Source organism: Meriones unguiculatus, chromosome 6 (genome assembly GCF_030254825.1).
Source record: "Meriones unguiculatus strain TT.TT164.6M chromosome 6, Bangor_MerUng_6.1, whole genome shotgun sequence".
In the NCBI taxonomy this organism is placed as follows: Eukaryota; Metazoa; Chordata; class Mammalia; order Rodentia; family Muridae; genus Meriones; species Meriones unguiculatus.
In genome coordinates this window covers 10,402,629-10,428,815 of record NC_083354.1, presented here as the reverse complement: position 1 = coordinate 10,428,815, position 26,187 = coordinate 10,402,629, and the positions used below count along the sequence as shown (strand labels likewise).

The window sequence follows — 26,187 nt, the reverse complement described above, 5'->3', positions numbered from 1 at the left end:
CTTTTAAAATGTACTTATCTGTTTATTTATTTACTTTTTGCGCTTTTCAGCTATCATTAAGGTTTTGAATCTCTGAAGTTTTTCCTTTCCTTTTTTTTTTTTTTTTCTCCCTCTTCAAGACAGGGTTTCTGTGTGTGTAACCCTAGCTGTCCTGGAACTCACTGTGTAGACCAGGCTGGCCTCAAATCTGCCTGCCTTTGCCTCCAGAGTGCTGGGACTAAAGGTGTGTACCACCACCACACTGTCTTCTTCTTCTTCTTCTTCTTCTTCTTCTTCTTCTTCTTCTTCTTCTTCTTCTCCTCCTCCTTCTAATAGAGTCTATTCTTTCTTGTAACAGGGCTAAAAGCCTACCTATTTGCGAGGCTAAGTGTGTTACCAAAAGTGTATTGTGAGGAAGAAAACATAAACCTGGAGATTACAGCAACCGAAAGTCTGCACAGTTGGATTAACCCATTGGTTCTAACCCTTTCTACTAATCTTGGAATGCAACTTTATCAACTCATATTTTTGGAGTCCCTCGCTGCATTACTTGTCCACCGCTATGAAGGCAAATCTTGGGAAGCAAATCAGTTATTCCAACTTGGTTTGCTCATCAGTGTTGTCCCTAATTGCCCCTACCTGGAGAGTCTCTGTGGACTGCCGTCTGGGGGTGGAAAGAAGAGCTGCAGTCCCCACTCGGGAGCTGCCGAGTCAGCATCCACATCTTGAGGTGATTCTCACACACTTTGGAGTGTGGCAAACACTAATCCACAACTTGGCTGGTTGCCCACACTTGAACCTGCTCTTCCTCCCTGTACGAGGGAGCTGAGGAAACCAGTCTAGCAGTAACAGCTGTGCCAAGAACCAGCTGCCCCCCAGGGCACATGCAGACGCTTCTCACCATACCCCAGTCCCGCTTGCACAGGAAGATGAGCACTAACAATAGGCCCTTAGAACAGGACGCAAGGGACCGCGTCTTCAGACGTTCGGCAGGGAGGACGAGGGCGGGACAGGAAAGGGAGGAAAGCCATTCCTGTGCTCCCAAACCGGCACTTTGTCCAGGTGCCATCCCCCCCCGCCCCCCACTTGTAGCACACAGCTGTGCCCACACGCAGCTCTTGGTTCGATGTTTCTCTAGTTGCATTTTGTCCCAAATTAGACCATCACCATCTAAAATTCCTTTTGGGAATGAGAAAGTCGTCAGGTACTGAATGTGCCCGTTTTCCTAGTCTTTGGCAGTTCCCAAACTGCTTTTGTGGTGTAGCCATGGTGAAACCTGAGTCATCTCTAGGCAGAGCTGGTGCCAAATAGGGTGTCAGGGGAGCAGCTTCAGAAAACCTGGGTTCAAAAGACTGGGGCTCAGGAACTGCTGGGCACCAGCGCCTCTGGCCACCTTCATTCCCAGCGCAGCACTATGCTGTGACAAATCGTTACAAACTCAGGATTCTAATGAGTACCTTCTGCAGAAAACGGGCTTAGCCATAGCTACAAGGCTACAATCATCTTCCCAAGCAGTTGCTTCTGACTTTCAAGTGGCATCACCTAACTTTTCGCTTGTGCCAGAATGTTTTTTTTTTCTTCCGCCTTGTCTATTTTTTTTTTTTTTTTTTTTTATTAAAAACTAGGTGCTGGGGTCACACCCAGGACTAGGCACCCTCTTTTAAATCAGAGAAGCCATAACGTTTTCTTAAAGAGCTAAGCATACTTTAATTTTTTTTGCCTTAAGAAAAAAAAAAAGTTTTCCTCTGCTCTTATACAGTAAATAACTATACACCCACCGGTGTGTCTGTGTATGTGTGTCCAGGCACGCGCGCGCTTGCCATTTCCCTAAACTTTTGACTCATCGTCTGGAGGACAATGATTGATTTTTTTTTTTTTTTTCCACTTAGCATAGCTGCTAGGAATTGCTGCTCACAAGGATGGGCCTGTTTTTTTTTTTTTTTTCACTCCGGGCATCCTTGGTAGAGAGCTAGAGTAAACAAGTCCCGGGTTCCCGGTGGCCGAGGAAGCGGGCGCCCTCTGTTCTCCCCCGGGAGCGGCAGGGAAGGTGGGGCCAGGTTGTGGCCACCGCGTGCAGAGACCGCTTTTTTCTCAGCCACGGGACGCCGCGACGTTAGCCCGGGGGAAGCCAGAAGCGCCATTGTGATGCAGCGGGATGGGTGGAGCCATCAAGGCTCAATTTAGATCCCTCTGCTTTTAGGCGCGCCCATTTCAGATTGCTAAACCGTGCTGCGAAGGGGGGCCGGGGCGGGGTGGAAAAGGCCGGCCGGAGGTGGCCAGCCACACCCCGCGGGGCACGCACTTGGCGGGCAGCGGACCCCGCGGGCAGACGCCGAGATGCGCAGCCGGAGGCTCCTGAGCGCTGCCCACCTTCTCTGCGTGTGCGCCGTCGCGCTGGCCGGCCCCGGGTAGGAGCAGGGCACGCGCGGCCTGTGGGGACCCACCAGGGGGCTTTCTTTAGTGTCCTCCTGCTGCGACAGCTTGCCGAAGGACGTCGTCCTGGCTTCAGTCCACGTCGCTCTGCCTTTCCCCTCCCCACTTGTTGCCTCTTATTTATTTTTTTCCAGAGACTTTCTTCTTCTTCTTCTAAACAGGATGTTCCTACCGGGACACTGTCAGTGTGAATGAACTGATGGGAAGAGAGTGAGAGTGCCGTATCGTGGGAAGATTAACAAGAATTAGACCCTATCAAGTGCTCCATTTGTGTCTTTTTAACCTTCAGCAAAGAAATTATTATTTTTATGGTGTGTGTGTGTGTGTGTGTGTGTGTGTGTTCACTTGCAGCTCAGGCTGGCTGAGGGACCCTGGACAGTCCTGTTGCCTCAGCCTCTTGAGGGTTATGAGGCTAGGTATGCACCACCACACTCTTTGAGGGACTTACATGCTTCTTTTGGGGGACTTACATGCTTCCTAAGCTGGAGATTTCATTGCTGGCATTTGTTTTCGGGTGGTGATTTCAATCAGTTAGATGGTTTCCTTCTCCTCTCTCTTGGGTGCATAGCCAAGCACAAAGATTTGAGCAGGAAAAAAAAAATCCCAATTCTAGGCCTCTCTCTCTCTCTCTCTCTCTCTCTCTCTCTCTCTCTCTCTCTCTCTCTGTCAAGAAAATAACGTGGAGATGAAGTCATCTTTAATGAGGCCTGGAGACTTGAGTGTTGCCGTGACTTCTGCATGCCTTGTTTTCCCCCTCGGCTCCAGCGCGTTCCAACTGTTTGAGGAGTTACGGTTTCTGTAGCATTTCGTGGCGTTACTAAGCAGCAGCCCCACGCCACATCAATCGCGATTACAGCCGGGGAGCAGCGCGGGGGGGACCTCACTCTTGCAGAGAGTAGGACCAGTGGGAAGTGTGCAGAGGAGAAACGTCGCTTTTCTTTTGTTGGGAACCCCTTAGGTCCCGCTTTCTGGTGACGGCCCCAGGGATCATCAGGCCCGGAGCAAATGTGACTGTTGGGGTGGAGCTCCTGGAAAACAGTCCCCCCCAGGTCACTGTGAAGGCTCAGGTGTTCAAGCAGGTTTCCAACAGAACGGTCTCCGTCCTGAAAGCGGAAGGAGTCTTTGAAAAAGGTAAGATGACCTGCGGGGTCTGACAGCCCTAGTTGGAATAGAATAATAGAGCCATGGGTTAGTCAGTACGAGCCAGGTGGCGGTGACCTCCACGGTGCCCATTTGATGCTCACGCTTGCAAAATCTGGAACTGTCCCCGAGCGTCCTACCAGGTTGACAAAGACCCCCGTTCCTTCCATGTGTGGCTGCATCGCATCTCATCTGAGACTACTGGGGGAAGAGAACTTCCGGAGTGTCCTACGTGGGAGGTGTTTGTGGGCCGGGCCTGGAAGCGGTGCTTGCCACCACTGTTCATGTACGGACACGGAGGCTGGGAAATGCAGGCGACCGTGTGCCCAGAAGAGAACCGGGCAGAGCTAAATGCTTGTCTTGCACGATGCCAAGCTTGTTGGGCGCGGTGGATTTTACTGAATAACCCAGTGGGAAGGGAAAAAAAAAGAAGAGCGACATAATTCGGTTTCGTAGAATAATAGTAGACCCAGTTTTATTGACCTTTCCCCACCCAGTGATTTAAAAGTGTGTGTGAGAGGGTGAAGAGGGTCGTGTGAAAGAGCGTCACCTGTTCGTAAGAAGAACCAACATCTTTTGTCTCGAAGTTGAATTCTAATCTGTCCCAGGATTATATTGGGCCCAGGAGTGTCCTTCCTCAGCCCTCCTCCCCCCAATATTAAGGGAAAACTAAATCTAGGGATTATTAATTAATATATAAAACATCTTTTTAAAAATGAAAATGGGTATTTATTGTGTTTTTTTTTCCTGGTTACAGAGCATGATATGCCCAGAGTGCAACTCGAGGTGATAAACTCAAATAAGCCGTACTGCGGCCCCCAAGTGCAAACACTGACCTAAAAGTGTACTCAGAGCAGAGCCTGAGGTGTAGTTCCTCTACTGTCGAGCTATTTATTTACTTGTTTGTTTTTAAATCACGTAAGAGCACGTAATGCAGGGTGGTTGGGATTCCACAGTTGTTTCCTATATAAAAGTTTATCCTTTAGCAGCATAGAAAGAAAGAAAGGTACCGTCAAACGGGATAAAAGTTTATGTGTTTCGGCGACTCTTTCTCTACAGGAACGTGACTTGCTGGGAAGGGAAATGTAAGCTTGAAATCCGGAAAGGAGTTAATGTGTGCTGAGGGTAGGCTGTTTTTCACTAGGGGAACAAAGTCAGGGAGACGGTTTATTTCCCTGGAGAGGAAATGTAGGTTGGTTCTTAAAGTCCCGGCTGTCTTGTGTGTGAGTGTGAGTGCACGTGTGTGCATGAGCTTGTGGCGGCCAGAGGACGACCCATGAGTCATCTCTCAGGAGCTAGCCGCCCTGTTTTTGTGACAGGATCTCTCATAGACCTGGGGCTTGCCGATGGCCTTGGCTCCTAGAACTACTGTGATTCTCAGCAGGTCACTTAGCTGTTGTGAGCGTCAGAATCCTCATCAGTGAAGCGGAGGCCAACGCAGCTGGCCAGCCTGTGAGGCCATCAAGTTAAACTCTTCTACACCCTACGTCTCCTAGACATTCGTTACAGTGTACAGACATTAGCAGCAATGGCCCTAAAGAAGCAGATACAGGGCACGTTCACACATGGAGACAGACCTTTGTAATTTTGGACTTAAAATTTCTGAAAATGACCAAACCGTTGTTTGTGGTAGTTGCTAAAGAAACACTGGAGTGAGTATCAAATCAAAGGCATTAAAACGTAAGCAGTTTCACCTTCATTATTTATTCATCAAGAATTATGATTTTTGCTGAAGTTTTCCTAGAATGTCCGGGTCAAGACAAATGTGAAGGATTGTGACAAATATTTGGGCTTTGCTTGGATGTTTAAATATTCTTTTTATATTTTATTTTATGGTTATGAGTATGTGCTTGCATGTTTGTATGTATACTGTGCACATGCAGTGCCAAGGGGACCAGAGGAGGGTATCAGATCCCTTGAAACTGGAGTTTCAGACAGTTGTGAGCCACCATGTGGGTGCTGGGAATTGAACCCAGGTCCTCCAGAAGAGCAGCCAGTGCTCTTACCTGTTGGGCCATCTCTCCAGGCCCACACTCTGCTTTTAGAATTCCGCTCTTTCCCACACTTTTCTTTATCACTTTCTTTTCTATAACAAATAGCAGCTGCACTAGGGAATGCATATTATTATGGCTCAGTTTTAATGTTATTATTAGATTTTTTTTTTGGAGGAGTATCGCCCATATGTTCAAGGTTAGAAGGAAAGACCCTGCCCTGGACTGGAAAGGATCTTTAAAAAGGAAAGTGGGAAAATGCTGCTTTTCCCACTGGGAGCCTCTTGACTGTTGACTTATTCAGGCCACTGAAACTCACTTTGCTAGAAGCATGCTTTCTCTTTGAAAGGAGAGTATTACTGTACCATGGGAGGCCGCTAATTGTTCTCTGAGCAGATGCTTCCTGTAGTGGTAGGGCTTAAGGATGAAGACATTCCTGCCTCCTTTTCCTCACATCCCTTGCTTTATCTGACTTCTGCAGTTGTGACAGTATGCAGATGAATGAGGAGTTCTAAATCTTCAGGGCCTGAATATTTACAGAATTTGTTTTATTATTATTATTTTTTTAATTTACGAATTACATAAATTCAAACAAGTTCATTTTCATTTGATTAGTTCATCAACTTTCTCACGAAAAGGTTGGTTTTGATAGAAAGTTATTGTCTAGCAGAGACAAGAAGAGGGATGCTTTTGAGTGATTAGAAAAATCCCTGGGTCAAGCTTGTGTGCCACAACATAGGGATGCATTTCTAGCTTAATTTGTGCCAGAAATATTATCATTACTGTTATTAATGGATTCAGAGTACATAGTGGGCTTAATTTTAATTTTTTGGTGGCCTTTATTTTAACTCGTGTGTGTGTGTGTGTGTGTGTGTGTGTGTGTGGGCTTGGGCATGTGTGTGTATGTTTTGAGACGGGCCAAAACTTTCCCAGGCTGGACTCATTTTGTAGCTGAGGTCAGCATGAACTTTTGGTCCTCCTGCTTCAGCTTTCTAAGTGTGAGACTTATGGGCATGTGCCATTAAGCCCTATAATGAGAACACACCATATTATAGACGGAAGAGTATGTCTTTTTTTTTTTTTTTGTGGAATAACTTATTTATTTGTTTGATGTGTATGGAGGCCTGATTTTGATCATGTCTGTGAATAGCAGTCTTTTGGGAAAACATTTCTTCTAAGTTTTATAGAGCTCTGTCTTTTCAGGATGTTCCTCAGTTTCTCACTTTTATCGCCCTCATCGCTGCGGCAAGTACAGCTGGGCTCGCGATTTTACTTTCCATCATGTGTAAGAGGTAGTCCCACTAACACGATAGTGAGGTCTCAGCGGTGATGTATGGCCTAAGAGAGGCTTGGCCTCCTACCGTGGGGCCAAGAGTGAGCCTTCCTGCCTTCCTTTTCCTCTTGTTAGTTATCTCTTCTTTGCCTCCTTGAAATCAATCTTTGTTTCTTCTTTCCCTCCTCCACCTGGAACATCTCTTTCTCTTTTTTTTTTTGTTTAATAACTGTTCTCTATTGTTTTTTCAAACAAGATTTACTTAAAAAACAAACAAACAAACAAACAAAAAAAACCAAATGATAACCTTTCCCGCAGTTAAAGAATTCACTGCCACTAGCTCCATGTAAAGCTGGGTTAAGAAAACAGCCTGGGGTAGGGAGGGGAGGGCTGGAGAGAAGGCTCAGAGGTTAAGAGCACTGGCTGTTCTTTCAGAGGACTCAGGTTCAGTTCCCAGAACCCACAAAGCAGCTTAACCCTGTAACTCCAGTTCTAGGGGACCGGATACCCTCACACAAACGTGCATGCAAACAAAACACCCAATGTACAAAAAAAAAAAAAAAAAAAAAAAAAAAAATCATTAAAAAGAATTAAAGAAAAGAACAGAAAAGGAAAAAAGCCTGAAGTGAAGATGCCAACTGGTGATGCCAACTGAAACATTTGGGAACTATGCCCAGGCATCTCTGCTGAGTCCCTGCACTGTTTATTTATTTGGTCTCTTTGAGACAGGTTCTCATTATATATATATCCTTGGCTGGCCTGGAGCTCAGTGTGGAGACCAGGCTGGCCTTGAACTCACAGACATCCCACTGCCTCTGTTTGCTGAGTGCTAGGTTTAAAGGTGTGTGTGCACCCCCGCTTCTACACTGTTTATTTTTCCTGTTGCTGGGTTCTCTGCCTTCCTGTTGCGATGATGGGATGGATAGTTCCTGTATCTGTGCTCTCTGATAACTTGCTTTTTGCTTTTGTGCTAAACTCTTGGAGAGTGAATAGAATCTGTTTGTTTATTTATTTATTTAAGAAGGAAAATCCCAGGACTGGAGAGACGGCTTAGCAGTGAGGAGCACTTGCTGCTTTTGTGGAGGACCTGAGTTCTGTTCCTAGCACTCACATTGGCAGCTCATCATCGTCTGTACTTGTCCTGCCAGGGTGTCCCATACTCTCTTCTGGACCCCGTGGACATGGGCACATACACGCACGTGGCGCACATTTATAGACTCAGGCGCACGTGTACGCGATAAAAGTAAGTCTTAAAAAAAAAGAAGATTTAAAAATCTCTCCTCTAATAGTTTTCTCTTTTTGAATATGGAATATTTTATCCTTGTAAGGAAGGAGGATTTTAAATATTAGCTGAGGTATTAGCTGAGAAATGAAGAAAAAAAAATCATCCAGATAAGTTAGAAATCATCCAGATAAGTCTTTGGAGAAAGTGCCGTCAAAGGCACCTTTCATCTGTGTAGATCAAGATTTGTCCCACAGTTCATTAATTAGTGTAGGGCGTAGGCAAATCCCAGGGCAGGTTTTTACAGGCAACTGTGCGCGCAGAACGCAGTCTAAGCCTGTGGTTACATGAGAATTGCTTCCAAAGTGTGTAGGTTCTTCATTCATGTATCTTTGCCACATGGGGTGGATTTCACATCAGGTGCTGGCCATTCCATCTAATGTTTTATTTTATTTTTTTTTATTTTTGACTGTGGGACATAAGGACTGCAGTGGGCTTTAATTTCATCACCTGGTAAATAATGGTTTCTGACTTAATGTGATTATATACTTACTGGACTAAGTGAAGAAACCGTTTTTTATTTTTTATTTTTTTTGAGACAGTTTCTCTGGCTACCGGGAACTTCCTCTGTAGACCAGGCTGGCCTCAATCTCAGAGATCCGCCTATCTCTACCTCCTGAGTCAGGCTGGGATTAAAGGAGTGTGCCACAACTGCCAGGCTGGAAGAAACATTTAAAGCACTCAGCAGGAACTGTTCAAGAAAATAGTAGCTCATGTTATTAGAGGAGAGTGTCATTAATTCATGTCCGAGGTGCTCATCAATCTATTGAGATGACTGAACTAGCAACTTAAAAAAAGATAAATATACCATTAGGAGGGAACGGGAAGGCATTTAGCACATTAAGTACTGTTTTTAATGCCAACGGCGCCGTGTTCAATTCCTACCACCTGATGAAATAGGCACTATTGCATGAGGGACTGACGCTAAGAGGGAACATTCAGTTTCCCTGACCAAAGAGTCAGCTAGTAAATGGTGAGGCCTGACCCCGAGGCTACTTCTGTCTGGGATGCGGGAGAGTGAAGGTTTATTGTACTCATCTTTCTTTAAATTGGTGCTTCCCAACCTTCCTGATGCCTGTGACCCTTCAGTACAGTTCCTCAGGTTGCGGTGACCTAACCATAAAATTATTTTTCTTGCCACTTCATAACTGTAATTTTGCTAACATTATGAATTGTGATGGAAGTATTTGTTTTCAGCTGGCCTAAGGCTACCCCCGTGAAAGAGTCTTGACTGCCAAAGGGGATGTCAGCTCACGGGTTGAGAAATACTGTTCTAAATCATCTTCAGACTTGCTTGCCGTAGATGAGACTTGCATCTTTATGAGACCGAATTTGGATCTAAAGAACTGCAAGTTTAGTTAGGCCTGGTGATACACACCTGCAATCCCAGCACGCTGAAACAGAAAGATGGAGTTTGAGGCCAGCCTGGGCTACATAATAACACAAAAATGACAACAATAACAAGAGAACTGTAGGATGAAATACCATCTTTTCTCTGAATTTAATGATGACCACTGTTTTGGACTAGGAAGGAGACATCAGAGCTAAGCCAATTCAATTACCTAATTTGTGGCTGAGGAGAGGCCTGGTGTATGGGGCTCCGCCCAAAATCAAATGGCTTCGCATTGGCAAAGCTGGAAATGCATCCTTCTTCTCCAAATCTTCAGTCCGGTGTTCTTCCCACTGTCCTCTAGAGAGCTCTCGGAATATATGCGGAAGCCATGTCTAAGACACAGGGTGTATTTACAAATGTTGATTCTTCTATGTGGCAGAAAGATAAGAGGCTTAAAAACACCTAAGTACTGTGCTAAGTGCAGGGTGGGGTCGGTCTTGCTGGAGCTGCTGGGAAGCGGTGGGAAAATGGGCTTGGGAATATCAGAGATCTAAGTCCTACCCTCGTGTTTCTCCAGGCGTGAACTGCGCTTGTATTGCGTAGCTTCGTGGCCACCCTTCGGATCCGGCTAAGGTCCAAGTACTTCAGTCTGCTCCCCCATCCTCACAGACGGTTCTCTGACAGGAGAGCACCTACCCGGTAGTGTCTCCCAGACTGTGCTTGACCAAGCTTTGGAAAGCCAGGGAGTGAGAGAGAGGCAAGCCCTTACAAGCTGGGTGACTCACCTACGTTTCTGTGCTTGCTTTTCAAGCAGCCCCCGGCCTTAAAGCATGGCTGTTAGTTTTGAAGTAGGGGAATGAACGTGTTTTTTGGAGGTTGATTGTGAATCAGTGATTGAGTGAAGTTGAAAGCCAGCACACTAATTCCTTAAACTTCAAGTTAGGCGTGCGTTGCTCATCGACTGTGGGATGAGGCACTGTGCTCATGACTCACTGGAGGGCTGGGCTGCAAATAGAAAGCAGACCCTGTTAGAATGTGGGCTGGGTCGCTGGTGGAGCTTTCACAGTTTGTTAAGTCGGCTTTGTAATGCTGGACATTGTCACGTTCTCCAAAGGTATTTCTTTTCATTCGCTTAATATTCCAGGGATGAACGAGGGCTGAGAGATAGGAGGAAGGACAATATCGGAGGATCCAGAGGAATAATATTTGAAATTGAAAGCATAAGGCCGAGTGAGCGTGGCTCACACCCGTAAATCTCAGAATTTGGGAGGCCGAGGCAGGGGGATTGCCATGAGTTTGAGGCCCAGCCTGGGTTACACAGTGAGTCCTTGTTTTAAGAAACCGGACCCACCAGGTGGTGGTGGCCCACACCTTTAATCTCAGCACTTCCAAGGCAGAGGCAGGTGGTGTCTCTGGGTTTGAGCCCAGCTTGGCCTACAGAGTGAGTTTCAGGACAACCTGGGCTACACAGAAAGACTCTGTCTCAAAAAACCGCACAAAACCAAAACCAACCAACCAACCAAACAAACAAACAAAGAAACCAAATTCTACCCTCCCCCAAAAGAGTGCAGAGAGGTGGATTGGTGGGTACTACCTTTTATGTACCTGGGAGGAAGAAGCTCTGGAGTGCTGTTTCTTAGTGGAGAGACTAACTGTAGCATAATGGAATTGCAAAAAGCTACAAAAGGTGCCACTTAGATGGCTGAGCAGGTAAGGATGCTTACTGCCAAGCCTAAAATCACACACACACACACACACACACACACACACACACACACACACACAATTTAAAAATGTAAAAAAAGTTGCAAGATGATCTTGAAAATCTATCTATCTGTCTGTCTCTCTGTCTGACTATGATTTACTTATTTAATGTGCATTAGTGTTCTACCTGGACTCATGTCTGTGTGAGGATGTCAGATGGCTTGGAACAGGAACTACAGACAGTTGTGAGCTGCCATGTGGGTGCTGGGAATTGAACCAGGGCCCCTTGGAAGAACAACCAGTGCTCTTAACCTCTGAGTTATTTCTCCAGAAAGTTTTAAACCACAAGGAGTTGGTAAGTATTTGATCTGTGAATTAAAAATTTGCACAATCTGTACCTGCACCGAAACTTCACACTGCATTCCACGAATGTGTGTGATTTCAGTGCATCTATTACTTTAAATAAAATCAGTGGTTTGAGAGATTGAGCCAGGTCTAGTCTCACACACTGAGGGTACCCTGACGGGGAGGTGTGTTTCCTTCCCGTGTGCAGAAGAAATGGTTTGCAAACAGCTCTCCTCTCCTGCTCTGGGCATGATATGTGTTACCTTTTCCTCTTAGAGGGCTACAGATGCCCACGAGTATACCCTCTCTTTGGCTATGGCATAGGTGGCAGTTTTTTTTGGGAACTGTTATTTCACACTCTAGAGAAGAGAAGGGTTGGCTGGAGGAAGGGGCTGACTTGCTGGAGTGGCAGTCGGAGCGGCAGCCTTGAGAGGCAGGCAGCAGTTTCTGTACGTGTTTTCTGAAAACATGCTTCAGTCTTCACTGGAAGTGAGTCTGGGCAGGCATCTGGCAGATGGCTTTGAAATTGTAGCTGGGGAAAGAATTCAAGGCATTGTTTTCACAGAGACTAATAGAACTTAAGATACCAAGACTACCTGAGCTGCACAGGAAAGACAACTTATAAGAAGAACAAGACTGCGGAGGGCAGAAACTTGGATGAGGAAGCAAATCAAACTTGTCATCCCCTTGCCTCTCTTTTCTGAGTGCTGAGATATACAGATGTGTATTCCCACCCCAGCAGCACTTTTTCATTTGAAATGAGAAAACTAAAGAGTACGGGTAAGGCAAGAAGCATTTTCTGAGCGAAGGATAAAATGAAAGTGGAGTTTTAGGAAGACTTTGCCATAGTTACCGCCTTCCTCTAAATTGTGTAGGTCTGGACACCTTTTAGAGAGTGGGGCAAGGGAGAGGAATGTCAAAAAGAAAGATGTGGGCTGTGAGCTCTTGCCCCGTGGTGCCGTGGCGTCCGAAGATGGACCGCTGAAAGGGCTGTTTGTGATGGAGGTGTGCCTAGAGGTCTCAGGGGATGGGATGCATTTATTCCCGCCATGAGTGCTAGTGTGTGAGGTGACATTCTGACTCACCATTTTTGACTCATCAGATTGTGGTCTGGGCCAAGATAACAATCATACGAAAGTATAGTGACAGAGCTGGAGGAGGACCGCGGTGGGTCCCAGTCTTGCTCTCTTTTTCACTCTTCACTTCTCATAGGAAAGTTCTAGGAACTGACTCTCTTTACATTATTAGTGTGCATTGCTTGTGCACAACGGTGCATTTCATTATGACATCTTCATAACCATCTGTCAGGTACTCGTTCCTATTTCCCCTTCCTTCTCCCATCCCCCTCCCTCCTAGCTTGCCTCCTTCCTCTCAGTCGTCCTCTTTTTCCATATTTCATACATAGCATCCAGATTCCGCAGGAGAGGAAACACATGGCGTTTGTCTTTACCCATTGCCTCAGTTTGTCTGCAAGGCCCTGGGTGAAACAGCTCCAAGGCCTAGCCGGAGAATAGTAGTGGGTTACTGGCAGGCAGGTCTGTGGGACTTTTGGCTCTGAGGAAATGACTCATGGATTAAAATCTGAAAACCAGCCTGAGTGGTGAAGAAGTTGGAATAAGTGGAGAGGAACGTTTTCTAAGAATGCCTCGGAGCTTGCTCTTAGGGATTTGTATTGATGAGCCTGTAGCTTGCAGAACAGATTAGCATTACTGTGTTGAAGTACGTGGTAAATATCGTAAGGAGCATAGAGAAGGCATTCATTATATTCAGTGTTTAAAATGTTCCTCGTGTGCCAAACTCGAGGAGATTGTGTTGTAATGACTGTTTTGGAAATAACGCCTGAGTCCATGCTGTTCTATCTGGAGGCACGGTGTGTCGGAACGGAATTCTCTTAAATTGCCTCACGAGAGCAGTTACCCAATGGCATTGTCGTGAGGGCTAAATGAGGTAATAGTTTTGGCACTGCACCATCTAATGTAGGGGCCCTTAGTTATGTGTAGTTTTTAAATTTAAGTTTTGTTTTATTGTTGTTGTTATCATTTAGACATGGCCTCACTGTGCAGCCTTGGATGGCCTGGAACTCGCTATGTAGACTGTGTTTTGCTCCAAATTCAGAGATTTACCTTTGTCTGCCTCGGGATTAAAGGCGAGTGTGCCACTGTGCCCCGCCTCACATGTAGAATTTGATTATATGGAATGAGGTTTGTGTGACTTGAGATGAGCCATGACTATAAAGTACACACTGGATTTTGAATATCGGTACCAAAAAAAAGCATCAAACTGATAACTTTTTCAAAATTTGTTTGATGATAGTGTTTTGAACATACTGGGTTAAATAAGATATGCTATTGAATTTAACTTCACTCAGTTATTTTTGTTGTTAATACATTGCGGCGTTGATCACAACAGCTGACATGCAGTATCATTTCAGATAGTTAGCTGACTCTCCCTTGGCATTTCCCAGGGGCAGACATGGAGGCTCCCACCTCCTTCTGAGTGCATACATGGCCTCTCTGTTGTTGGCCTTAGCGGACAGTCAGCCTTGTTTCTTAAGGAAGGAGGAGGGAATCTCCGTACAGCGCACCATCCTTTGGGGAGATGACAGACCTTCCCTGAAAAGGGCATACACATAGGTCTTGCTGTCTATTGCCATTACTCAGCACTACCTTATAGCTTTAAAGCAGCTGTAGATAAACAAATGAGCAACTTGAGAGTCTGTACACCTTTGACTCACAGTGAAAAATTGTTCTCCCCTGTCCCATCTGTTTAAAGACGAAACACTATTTTTAGATCATGAACTATACAAAAAGCACGGGCCAGGTTTTGTCTGCAGGCGTAGATGGCCCGCCTTGCTGCAATAAGAACACTGTACATTTAGAAATCAAGAATCCTGCCTGATGCTTGCTTTTCCATTTGTATTGAACCTCAGTTTAAAATTATATCACTTCAGTGGGTTCTTGTTTGACTTCATTTCACTGAATCACATGCATGGATTGAAACATGAATGCATATCATATTTATTGAAATATTTATAAGCAAGAAGAGGAAGGGGAGAGAAGAAAAAATTAAGAGTATTAAAGAGTGCAAAGGAGGGGTTTACAAGAGATTGTGTTATACTTGTATTTTCTTTCTTTCTTTCTTTTTCTTTCTTTCTTTCTTTCTTTCTTTCTTTCTTTCTTTCTTTCTTTCTTTCTCTCTCTCTCTCTTTCTCTCTCTCTTTCTTTTTTCTTTTTTAGTTTTTTGAGACAGGATTTCTCTGTTGTAGCCTTGGCTGTCTTGGACTCACTTTGTAGACCAAGCTGGCCTTGAACTCACAGAGATCCACCTGCCTCTGCCTCCCTGAGTGCTGGGATCACAGATGTGTGCCCCTACTCCTGGCTGAAACACTTGTATTTTCTGTATTGACTCAATTAGTTCCCCCCACCTCCAAAACCATTAAACTGTTAAAGAGAAACACTGCATTTTAAAGTCTTGTCTTCCACAGATCTGGGTGGAAAATGGTCCTCCTTTTGTAATTTATCAGGAGACGAAATAATTTTCTGCATAATGATAGAGTATTTAATAAACTGGTAAAGAGGTTAAAAATTTTAACAGTGGGGATAAACATAGTTTATTTTTGCACATGACTGCAGAGTAAAGAACAGCCAAAGATATTAAGCCTCAAATATTAAGTTGGGCAGATACATAGTGGAAAATCCTTTTTTTTTTTTCCATAGAGAGTGTTTTTGGACCTAATTTTATTTCTAAATGTACACTGCTTTTTTCCTGCTACCGATTCTCCAGAGCTCCTTGGTGAGGACAAGATGTCAGGTGAGGCAGCGGATGAACTACAGAATGTGTCAGAATAGTTGAGGAAAGGTTCGTTCTTGTGTGTGCTCACTACACATCTTAAAAATAGCCTCGCCTGTATTTGTAAATCAAATGGCCAGTTTTTGGCCCATGCCAAGTGTGAAGTCTGCAAACAAGGCTTCTTTTGAGTTGTTGCCTGCTGAGGGCGGAGGCAGCAGACTGGAAGGCTCTGAGATGGCTCCTCTCTGGTGGCTGTGAAAGTGATCAGAGGTTACAGTTGGTCGCAAGAGCTTTACCTAACGGAGCGCATCCTTAGTTACTGAGCGAGAGTGTGTGTGTTGCCTGTCAAGAGGCAGCCATTTCCCATGTCTGAGAACCTGGCCAAAAGCGGGGGGGGGGGAGGGAACGTTCAAAAAGGTTTACAAATACTATCTGCTTAACTCTTACCCTAGCAACAGCAGAGAAAGGGGTTATTATTTCCCATCTATGCTGCTTCCCCTCCCCCACCCCCACTTTTATGGTTTGGTGACCCAAGTTATTGTAAAATATCTTGACTTTCAAATAAGTTCTGTGTTAGGACTTAGTAAGTGCCAAGGAAATTCCAAGATGTATTTTTATTTTTGTTTTTTGTTTTCCAGACAGGGTTTCTCTGTGTGTAGCCCTGGCTGCCCTGGAACTCACAGAGATCTACCTGCCTCTGCCTCCCAAGTGCTGGGATTAAAGGTGTGGGCTACCACACCTGGCCCAAGATGTGTTTTTAAATCTACAGAAAAGACAGCATCAATAGCGATAAATAGCGTTGAGCATTTATTTAAAGTTGACCTTTTAATAGGGACTCATGAGACGGGTGCTAGGCCTCTACTGTGTCTATCTCTGCAGGGTCTGAGAGTCTCCTCGTATCCAGCGGGAAGGAGAGAGGCTGAGACATCTCTGCCCTTTTACTCTCACTGCTGCCTCTGTTTCTTTCCCGGTTCTGTGACTGCTACCACAGTGTGTCTGTCGTGGGACCCAGGCGTGCAACTCCTCCAGCTTTGCTCTCATGAGAAACACTTCAAAGGTCTGAGCTGATGAAGAGCTACACCCAGGACAAAACAAGTGCTACTGTGAAATGAGATTTTTAGTGAGCCTCTTTGGAACCTCCACCATGCTGTCCCTCCAGTTTCCCAGTGTGAAGGATTTGTTTATTGCAGATTCCCAGTTGCTTTCCTCTGCCTCTTTGCTTGATGTCACTTGGATAGAAATCAATACCCACATTACCACCCCTCCTCAGTCTTTGCAAATCTGGTGGCCTGTGTGTCAGACCAGGGCAGAAAGGAAGCACATTGTTTCTGACTGACAAAATAGCCAACTCTGAAGATTTGTCCTGAAGCGATGAAAAACCAGGTGCCTCTCAGGAGCCAGCTGGTTTGTCGGGCACAGTGCTCCTCAGTTCAGCTTTCCATACTTGACTCTGGCGTGGGACACTGAGGTGGCTTGTAGCACCCACATCCACTGCAGGAGAAAGGCTCTTTCATCTAAGCTGTAGGGTGTGGCCCAGCCCTCTGATCCTGTTAGCTGGAGACCTTACTTGCCCAGGGTTGCCGCCTCCAGGGAATGGCCTGTCTAGGTCCCAGGATCCACACAGAGGAAAGCAAGGAATCCGAGATGACTGAGATTTTAAAACTCTGTGATTAAGGACTTAGGGACATTCACAAACAGAGCAGCCGGATGAAACTCTGATGATAGCCAGCAATTGACAAGGGAAGGCAAACTGTTGACCAGGCTGAGACCAGCCAGAGCTGGCTCTAATTCTGGAACCCGGGAGTCAGGCTTCCAGCTGAGAGTCTCGGCTTTGAGAGTCAGGGCTCCAGATTTCGTTTGTTAAATAAGGGTAATAATAATTATTGGAACACATCCAGAATACCTCTGTTCATGAAGCTCCTACTTAGCACAGACACTTCTATACTAAACCTGACTGAAATGGCAAGGCCTGTGCTGTTGCAGCTGTTGAAGTTTGATGCAAGCTGCAGAAGAAACTCACCGGCAGGCAGTTTACTTGATTTCTGTCTTGTGAAGATAGTTGGAGTGTAGGTTTGTGGGAATATATGTATTGTATTGATTCACGAAAAATATCCTGTCCGATCTGTTGGCCATTTTCTTGTTTCTAAACAAAACCATCAGCTGGGCACAGTGGCACACACCACCCAGTACTGAGGGAGGCAGAGGCAGGCGGAGCTCTGTGAGTTTGAGGGCGGCATGGTCTACCGAGTGAGTTCTAGGACAGCCAAGGCTATACAGAGAAACCCTGTCTCAAAAAAATGGGGGTACAGGGGAGGTGTTGGTCAAAGGGCAAAAAAATTCTAATTAGAGAAGAGGAATAAGTTCCAGTGTATGTCATGGCTACAATTCCTAGTGACATTTTTATGTACTTAAAAATTGCCACTAAAGTAAAAGGCAGCCGCTCTAATAGCAAATATGTGTATCTGAGAGGCACCGAGTCTTGAGTAAGATTCCACATGTGTCAAAACATACTGTAGATCACAAATTTATTTCATTTTTTCATGTTAAATAAAATAATAAAAAAACATCAAAAGATATCAGTCAGTTTAGACCCATGTCATAATTGCCCTGTCCCAGCTCTGGGCTCAGCTCAGCCAGCTCTTGCCTCAGTGTAGTCAGTCACAGTGCCCTGCCCTGCTGTGCATTCCCTTCCCTGCTTCTTCACCTTCCTCACCTGACTGGTTCCTTCTCTCCCACAGCACTCAAGGTCAGCGTTAGTTTCTTGAGGTATCCCTTTAATGTGCTCCCTGTCCTCAGCCTCCCTGTATCTAACCAATTCTTTTTCTTCACTTTTTACCCATTTTGTTCAACATCCCATTAAGTCAGACTCCTCCTCTCTGCAGGAGTGCTCACAGTCAGTAGATAAGCTGATTCACGCTGCGTGATAAGCTGTGGTGGTTTCTGCAAACCTACCCCTATGCCCCTTGGGTCCACCGGAAGAGTGGGGTTTGAAGTGGGTGTGCACTCATCTGGGAATATGGGAGACTTTCGTAAAGTGAAGGTAGAAAATATGCGTATGCCACATGCTTTATTGATGGCACGTTTCTTCGTAAACAATTGGTGAATGCTGCCGTAGAGACAAGCTGGCATCCTGATGGACACCTCTCCATCCTGGTACCCTGATGAACTTCAAAGGCTTCCTGTGTGTCTGGAACCGTTCTGCATATTACAGGCAACAGCAGCCTCCCCACAAGCCACTGTATGAGTTTGGAACAATGGTTAACATTTTCATGCTATGGATGAAAATGCTGAGCTGCAGAATCAGGTCTGAGGACAAGGCAGGAAAAGAGCAAGTTTATGGTAGAACTCTGTGACTTCAGAGCCTGTTAATTCCTGCTCTGTACTGGCCAATGTTCTTGTATCTCCCTGCTCTCACGCGGTAGACTCATAATGGCTTCGTATTGAGAAGGACACCGTTGTTTGGTTCGTTTAATAGACAGTTCTTCAGGGAAGGAACCCAGGGCCCTATTATCACTTCTGATGGGGGCTTTGGATAAGCTTGGCAATTTTAACTTGAAACTATTTCCCCTTGAAATAAACGGGTCTGATGAGAAACTGGCACACGATAAATGATCGGCGCTATTTTTAGAGACCGTGCATGAAAAAGAGTCTGTACCACCCTGATCCTCATGAGTCACTTATGAGTCCTACCTCACCCCTGGCGTGACTAATGCCTTCCTTTATCATGAGTATATGAGAGCATGAACAGTGAGCCTCCCTGGGGACAGAGCTCAGTGCAGGGCATATGCTAGATGGCATGAAGTCCTGGGCTCAGTCCCTTGGACTGCAACTCCCAAGTAAAACAGAACAATAACAACACCCCTGTCCCCCAAGCTTCAAGCCCAGGTTTCCCCTGCCCTCTCTGAAGCATCCCTTGAATCCTGTAACCTTAACAGGGGCCAGAGTAGCAGTGACAGTGATAGTCATGTCATGGTGACAGAGGCAGAGCTTGCTGGGATTTCATCACTGGCTGATAATCTTTAAGTCTTGATCTTTGCCACAAGAATAGATTACAAATTCTTGGTTGTTTTGGGCATTAATAAAACTGTTTTGGTTTGGCCAAGTAAGTTTATAGTTCCATTCTATTCATATCTAAAAGTGTTAGAAGTTTTTTAAGTCGTGACAAATATATTTTCTTTCTTGTTTTCCTTTTAGGCTTTTTCAAGATTCTTACCCTTCCAGCAGTAAGTATCCATTTAAATTATTTGTTTTCAGTAAGTAAATAAATAAACACCAAAACTGGTTTCAGAAACACATTGTAGGCTGGGTGAGGTGGCACACATCTTTAATCCTGGCATTCAGGAGGCAGAGTCAGGCGGATCAGGCAGATCTCTGAGAAGAGGCCAGTCTGATCTATAGTGTGAGTTCCAGGGCAGCCAGGGGCTACACAGAGAAACCCTGTCTTAACAAACAAACAAACAAACAAACAAAACCCAAAATATCTCAAAACAACAATAAACACAAAATAAATACATTGCAATTTTGGCATATGTATTTTATTGGCTCTTTACATCACTTCTAAGTTTTGCAGTTTTCAAGTATTTAAGAACAATGTTACTTTAGAGAGATTGGCTATTATGTTTTTGAAGCTCCTAGTGGGGAGTTTTCTTTAAAAAAACTGGAGCATTAGAGCATTTTATTTTGTCTGGCCCTATTTCTGCTATAATGAACCCCCCCTTTATTTCCTTTTTTTTTAAACACAAGGCCTCGCTATGTAGCCATGTATTTCTGGCTGGCCCATGAACTTATAGAAATCTTCTTGTTTCTGCCTCCTTAGTGCTAGGCATGCACCGCCATACCTGGTGGCTTTTTAATTTTTAGATTAACATTTTAAAATTACACATAATAGTTTTCACTCTATTTTCACATATGTATATTCTATATTTTCATCATTCATCTTTCCTTATCATCTCTTGTTCCCCTCCTATCCCTGCTGGCCCCTTCCTGTTCTTAACCAGTTTTTCTCTTATTTCTGTGTCTTTGGTGACCCAATGCAGACTCCATTTTTTTTTGAAGGGAGGTAAATCATAGACTTTCTGGACAGATATAAAGTCTCCACATTAAGTTTCTACTGGATTAGTACAGTGTATGCTGGGTTTAGACATGAACTGGTGGCCTGCTGTCCAGGACTCCCTAAGTTTAGCTTCCTTGTGAAATGGTTTTACCAGGAGGATCCCATTGAGGGTTGGTGTGGAATTGGGTTGAGGGGTTATCTTGAGGTCAAATGATGTAGAACATGTGAACTTCCCAATATGGTTTCTGGTCTTTTCCTGCCAGATGGTAGGATTTGTGTTGCTATTAATAGTATTAAAAATGGCAGCCTAGCCAGAAAGACACATGGTGAACAGGAGAAGAAACCACCATCGCAGAGGAGGGCTTGAGAGAGCCCAGCCAGGAAACGAATGTTGGCATTTCGTAGGCTGATTGTCTCAAGCAGGGAAAGCCTGGGAAACTTACTGGGAGCTTAGGTATCCGGCCTCAACAGCTGGGAGTGAGACCAAACCTGAACTTAGAACAAGAAACGGCAAGCTGACGTAACTGATGCCGAGCGAGACAGCTGTGGGGCGCGTGTCCCTCATTCCAGAAACTCTCTGATCTAATTGAAGAACAGAGTACAGGATTTTGAAGGGGAGAAAACAAATTATCCTGCTTCGGTGCTTACGAAGGATAAATTTTCCCCAACACTGTAGCTCTTTCTGATAATATTACTTGTTTAAACTTTTTATTCTAATTTGTAAGTAGAGTTTTTTTTTTTTTTTTTTAACGGTAAAGTGGTAAGACTTTAATATGTCTGATCTCTCCCCGCCCAGCTACCTCTGAACAGTGCAGATGAGATTTATGAACTACACGTTACTGGAAGTTCTCAGGATGAGATTTTGTTCTCCAACAGCACGCGCTTATCATTTGAGACCAAGAGAGTATCTGTCCTCATTCAGACAGACAAGGCACTCTACAAGCCGAAGCAGGAAGTGAAGTTTCGTGTGCTCACACTCCACTCAGATTTCAAGCCTTATAAGACATCATTGAACATTTTCATTAAGGTGAGTGGCAGGCCGACATGAAGGGAGACCTTCATCCCACTAAAGCTGTCTTGAGAGGTCTGCTCATGTTAGTGACGCTCTGATTTCTTAGAAGTTCACGTCAGATGGGCTTCCCTTTCGCCATGGTGTTTCTGTGAATGGGAAGGGAGGTGGTGGAAACCCGGGTTCAGAAGTCAGGCTATGGAGTCCGTCCTTTCATGTCTAGCTCCGTCACTGTGATCCATGCGCTCATGAGTTACTTACTGGACTTTTGTATTCCAGGCACTGCCATAAGGTGTTTAACAGAACAGATTAATCCCCTGTTCATGCTGAATTCAGCTTTTAACGGGTAGCAAGAAGACAGACAATGCATGTACAGATGTACGCACAAGGGGGTAGATATTCATGTATCTATATGTACGTGTGTGTGAGAATCAGAGAATCAGAGATGGGACAGAGAGAGTGAGTTTATGGTTAGTGTGTTTTTTTTTTTTTTTTTAATACAGTTGCCAGAGAAGAGCTGTGTGAGCAGGGACCTGAATGAAAATACAAGAATGGACAAATAAAGACAGAGGGTCACCACATGCAAAGAACTGAAGCCTAGTGAAGGGATGAGTGTTAAGAGGTCAGGTTAGAGACAGGTGCTGGGTTGAAGGATTTGGGCTCGTGTTCTATCTTGTTGGCTGTAAGATGGCCCGAATTTTATATTGAGTGTCACTAGAATGTATACAGCCACATGTGGCTTTCTGGGACGGATGCAGAGAGACCTTCCTTTGTTAGCTCTGATACTAAGGGATCCAACTGGCCTGGCTAACATGTAGTGCTCCTGCCCAGGGGAGGACGTTTCCGCTGAAGTTCAGTGCTTAGGGACAGTGAGCAGCAGGGATGACCAAAATGCCCGTTTGGTCCTCAGCTGTAAGTTTAGGGAATGAAGTCTCGCCACACTCGCCACACTCCTCACTGCAGAGGCCAGGCGGCTGTGGATGTCTGCTTCACTGTTCTCCAGCTGCAGATAGTGGAGATAGACAGGTTGGCTGAAGTGGAGAAGGACATCTAAGATAGCCTGAAAGCCAGCTTGCCAAGAATGGCTGGGACTAAGATGCTAATACTCAAGGTATCATTGGTAGGGTCAGATATTTATCATGGTAACATAGTGAGGGGTATTTGTGAGGATCATTGACTATCATGTATCCACCTTTCTTTGTCTCAGTAATTGACCTCAAGCAGTCAGCCTTTTCAACTATAAGGAAAGGATAACCCCACCTCATGTCTCACATGCACACACAAACACACACACACACGCACACATAATGCATGCACACACACTCCTTTTATATTGAAATGTAGACTGCATGTATGAGAGAAAATGTGATGTTTGTCTTTCTGAGTCTGGCTTAGTCACTGAAGGGAATCATCTTGATTAGAGGTAAGCTGGAGTGCCTGGCACAGTGGGCCTTTAATGAACGAGGATTCTATCTCAGCAGTGAGGATTAATTTTATCCCCTCCCTTCCTCTTTTTCAGGAAACACAGTGTTATTTTTACTACATTTTCATACATGCATATTATCATAGTTTATTAATAGTTACCCTCCATTACCCTTTCTCTTCTGTCATCCCCTAGTTCTCTTCCCGCCCCTAGAGAGTCTTTCATGTTACACGTATGACATGAATATATATCTGCATACAATGGCCAAAGTGGTATTCATTCTTTTCCCTCTCATTTCTCTGTCCTTGAGACTTCTCCCCCTATATAGTACAATCTCTACTTTCAGTCTCTCTGTCTCTGTTTCTGTCTCTCTCTCCACACACACTCCCTCTACATTGAAATATAGATTCCATGTATGAGACAGAATAAGCTATTTGTCTCTTCGAGTCTGGCTTATTTCACTTAACCTATTCTTTTCAGTTGCATCCATTTTCCTGCAAGTGGAACTTCATTCTTTATTGTGCATATAGACCACATTTTCTTCATCCATTTCTCTGTTGGTGGCCATTTAATCTGGTTCCATATTTTGTCTATTGTGACTAGTACCCTATAAACATGGATGTATAAGTATGTGGACACTTTTGAATGCACGCTGAGGAGTGGCAGAGCCACGTGGTAATTCTAGCCTAGCTTCTTGAGGACCCTCTATTTTGATTTTCATATGTGTGCACTAGTTTGTACTTTAGTGGGGGTTTTCTTTAAGCTGTCCATGTAGGTTTGTTGGAATGCATGCTCTGCGTCCTCTGTAGAAGGAACTGTGGTGTCAGGAATTAAATGGCAGATCAGAATCAACATGGTCACAGGAGAAGTAACTCGAAAGAAATAAATTTTGATTTGTCTTCAGTGGTACAGATCTTTCATTTTTCAAAAGCTCTCTGTATTTTTTTTTTTTTTATTTTTCTCATTGCTATGACAAGATACCTTTCAGAGCAACCTTAAGCTCCTAGTTTGAAGGTACAGTCTATTATGGCAGGTGGTGGTGGTAAGAGCAGCTGTCACCATGGTGGCAGGAGAGAGAAGCAGCTGGTCCCACTACATCCATGTGCAGGAAGCAGAAGGAGATGAGCTCTGCCTGTCTTCAGCTTCTCTCTTTCTTCCCCCTTTATTTATTCTGGGTTGCTAGCCTCCTTTTTAAGGTGGGCCTTCCATCCTTAGGCAAACCTCTCTGCAAACACCTCCACAGATCCACCCACAGGATCTACCCAGGGCTGTGTCTCCTGGGTGATCCCAAACTCTAGTCTAGTTGACAGTGGAGTTTAGCCATTACACTATCTTAGTGTCATATTTTGGGGCAAAGTTTTGGATATGTCCGGGGAGGTGGGTCTGGTAGTCCTGCCAGGGACTGTCACTAAGTTGAATCCACTTGCACTTGGACACTCTTCCACAGTTAACAATGTGGTTTGGCTTTTGTTTTAGGATCCGAAGTCTAATTTGATCCAGCAGTGGTTTTCTCAGCAAGGTGACCTCGGGGTCGTTTCCAAAACTTTTCAATTATCCTCGGATCCAATACTTGGTGACTGGTCCATTCAGGTTCAAGTGAATGTGAGTATAAATATATTTTTTGGGGAGGACAGAAAATGATTTAAATTGTTCATATGGTAAAATTTTCTCCTAAGTCATTCTATGGACAGAAGTAAACTACTATGAACATCTCAACAATTTAAGTGACTCATTGTTAATCTGCTATATTTTCCAACAGACTAGCCTTCATTATAGTCATTGTCTTTTTTCTATCATGGGATTTTTTTTTTTCTCTGTGTAGCCTTGGCTGTCCTGAACTGGCTTTGTAGACCAGGCTGGCTTTGAATTCACAGAGATCTGCCTGCCTCTGTGTCCGGAGTCCTGGGACCACAGGCATGCGCCATCAAACCTGGCTATCATAGGATGTTTAAAGGTTTGAACATTTTGGCATTTTACTCTAAAACTGATTAAATATTTGCTTATTAATTGCATTCACAGACTCATTTAAGACTGGGTACAGAACCCTAAGCTATTTGTTTGGCACATTTTGTGATTCAGAATAATAATTAAAATGGATGATTGGACAAACTTGCTTTGTTCCTGTTAAGAGAAAAGGCAGCTTTGAAGAGTGCCATGGACTCCTGCTCTGCAGGCCTTTCTCCTCAGTTTCTACCTGCTCCGTTATTTACTTCCCTCAGGTGCATGACCTAACAGGGAGGGACAGTGCAGTGACCTCCGTTGCTCTCTGCCTCAGCTTCTCAGGAGTGCATCACTTCTCTTTAAAATCTATTCTTGTGGTAAAATGCCGTGATCACAAGCACTTTGTGGAGGAAATGGTTTATGTCACTTCCACTTCCGCATCACAGCCCATCACTGAAAGAAGTCAGGGCAGGAAATTCCATCAGAGCAGGAGCCTGGAGGCCACGGAGGAGTGCTGCTTATTGGCTTGCTCCCTCCATAGCTTGCTCAGCCTGCTTTCTTACAGCACCCAGGACTACCAGTTGCCAACCCCAGCTGGCATCAGCTGCCAACGGTTCCCCAGATAGAGGTAGGACCTTATGAGTTCTCCCCTCACCCATGGTGGGACTTTGGCTGGCTTGCTCTTGTGCAGGCATTACTCACGCGTGTATAGCCACCGTGAGTTCTGTGTGCTGTGGCCCTGTCATGGTCTTTACCTCCGGCTCTTCTACTCTTTCTACCCTCTCTTTCAGGATGATACCTGAGCCTTGAAGGTGAGGGGGTGTGATACAGATGTTGTGTTTGAAGCTAGTCATTTCGTAATCTTTTGTTTTAGGCATGTTGCCTAGCTGTGGGCTTCTGTGTTCATCACTGTCTACTACAAAAAGAAGCCCAACTGATAAGGCTTGAGAGATGCATTCATCTATGGGTTTAAAGATAAGAACGTAGGAGGTAATTTAATTTTGTGCCTGCTTAGCGGAAGTTAGGTTATTATTAGGTTTTCTTCTAAGGCCTGCGACCTAGCCAGCCATGTGCTTTTGACCTAGTTAACAGTACCTGGCATGAGTTTTGTCTTGTGGAGCAAAAAGTGGTTGGTTACTTGAATAGTATTTGAGCAGCTGCTGCACACATTTTGCTATTGTAGATACAGGGTCACAACTGAGTAAGACTTGATTATTTCCCTCCCTTAGTAGCGCAGATAGAACCTTCTAGAGAGCCATTAGGGAATAAGCTTGCAGACTGGTGCCAGCTTGACTTTTCCATGTCCTATAATTCGAATATGTGGGGTCTTCTGCAGTAGGGCCTTGTTATCAAGTTACGGAGGGTAACCAGGGACAGTGACAATAGCCTGTAATATTCTGTATGTAGTAGGTTTCTATATGGCCTTTTCAAAGGTCTTTAGGATCAGGTTGTCCTTCCTCCCCCTGTCTCATGCTCCCTTCTCTACAACACA

General features: G+C 44.7%; 1 protein-coding gene across 1 annotated transcript in view; it reads left to right on the top strand.

Moving 5' to 3' along the window:
- The first annotated feature begins 2,065 nt into the window (after nucleotides 1-2,065).
- Nucleotides 2,066-26,187, top strand: part of Cd109 (CD109 molecule) — a 103,642-nt gene continuing 79,520 nt past the window's right edge. The window contains exons 1-5 of the mRNA XM_021656485.2: nucleotides 2,066-2,387; nucleotides 3,371-3,543; nucleotides 19,464-19,492; nucleotides 21,119-21,349; nucleotides 24,231-24,356. Coding sequence (XP_021512160.2) covers nucleotides 2,317-2,387; nucleotides 3,371-3,543; nucleotides 19,464-19,492; nucleotides 21,119-21,349; nucleotides 24,231-24,356 — 630 coding nt within the window. The 5' untranslated portion in view covers nucleotides 2,066-2,316. The remainder of the gene's footprint in view (nucleotides 2,388-3,370; nucleotides 3,544-19,463; nucleotides 19,493-21,118; nucleotides 21,350-24,230; nucleotides 24,357-26,187) is intronic.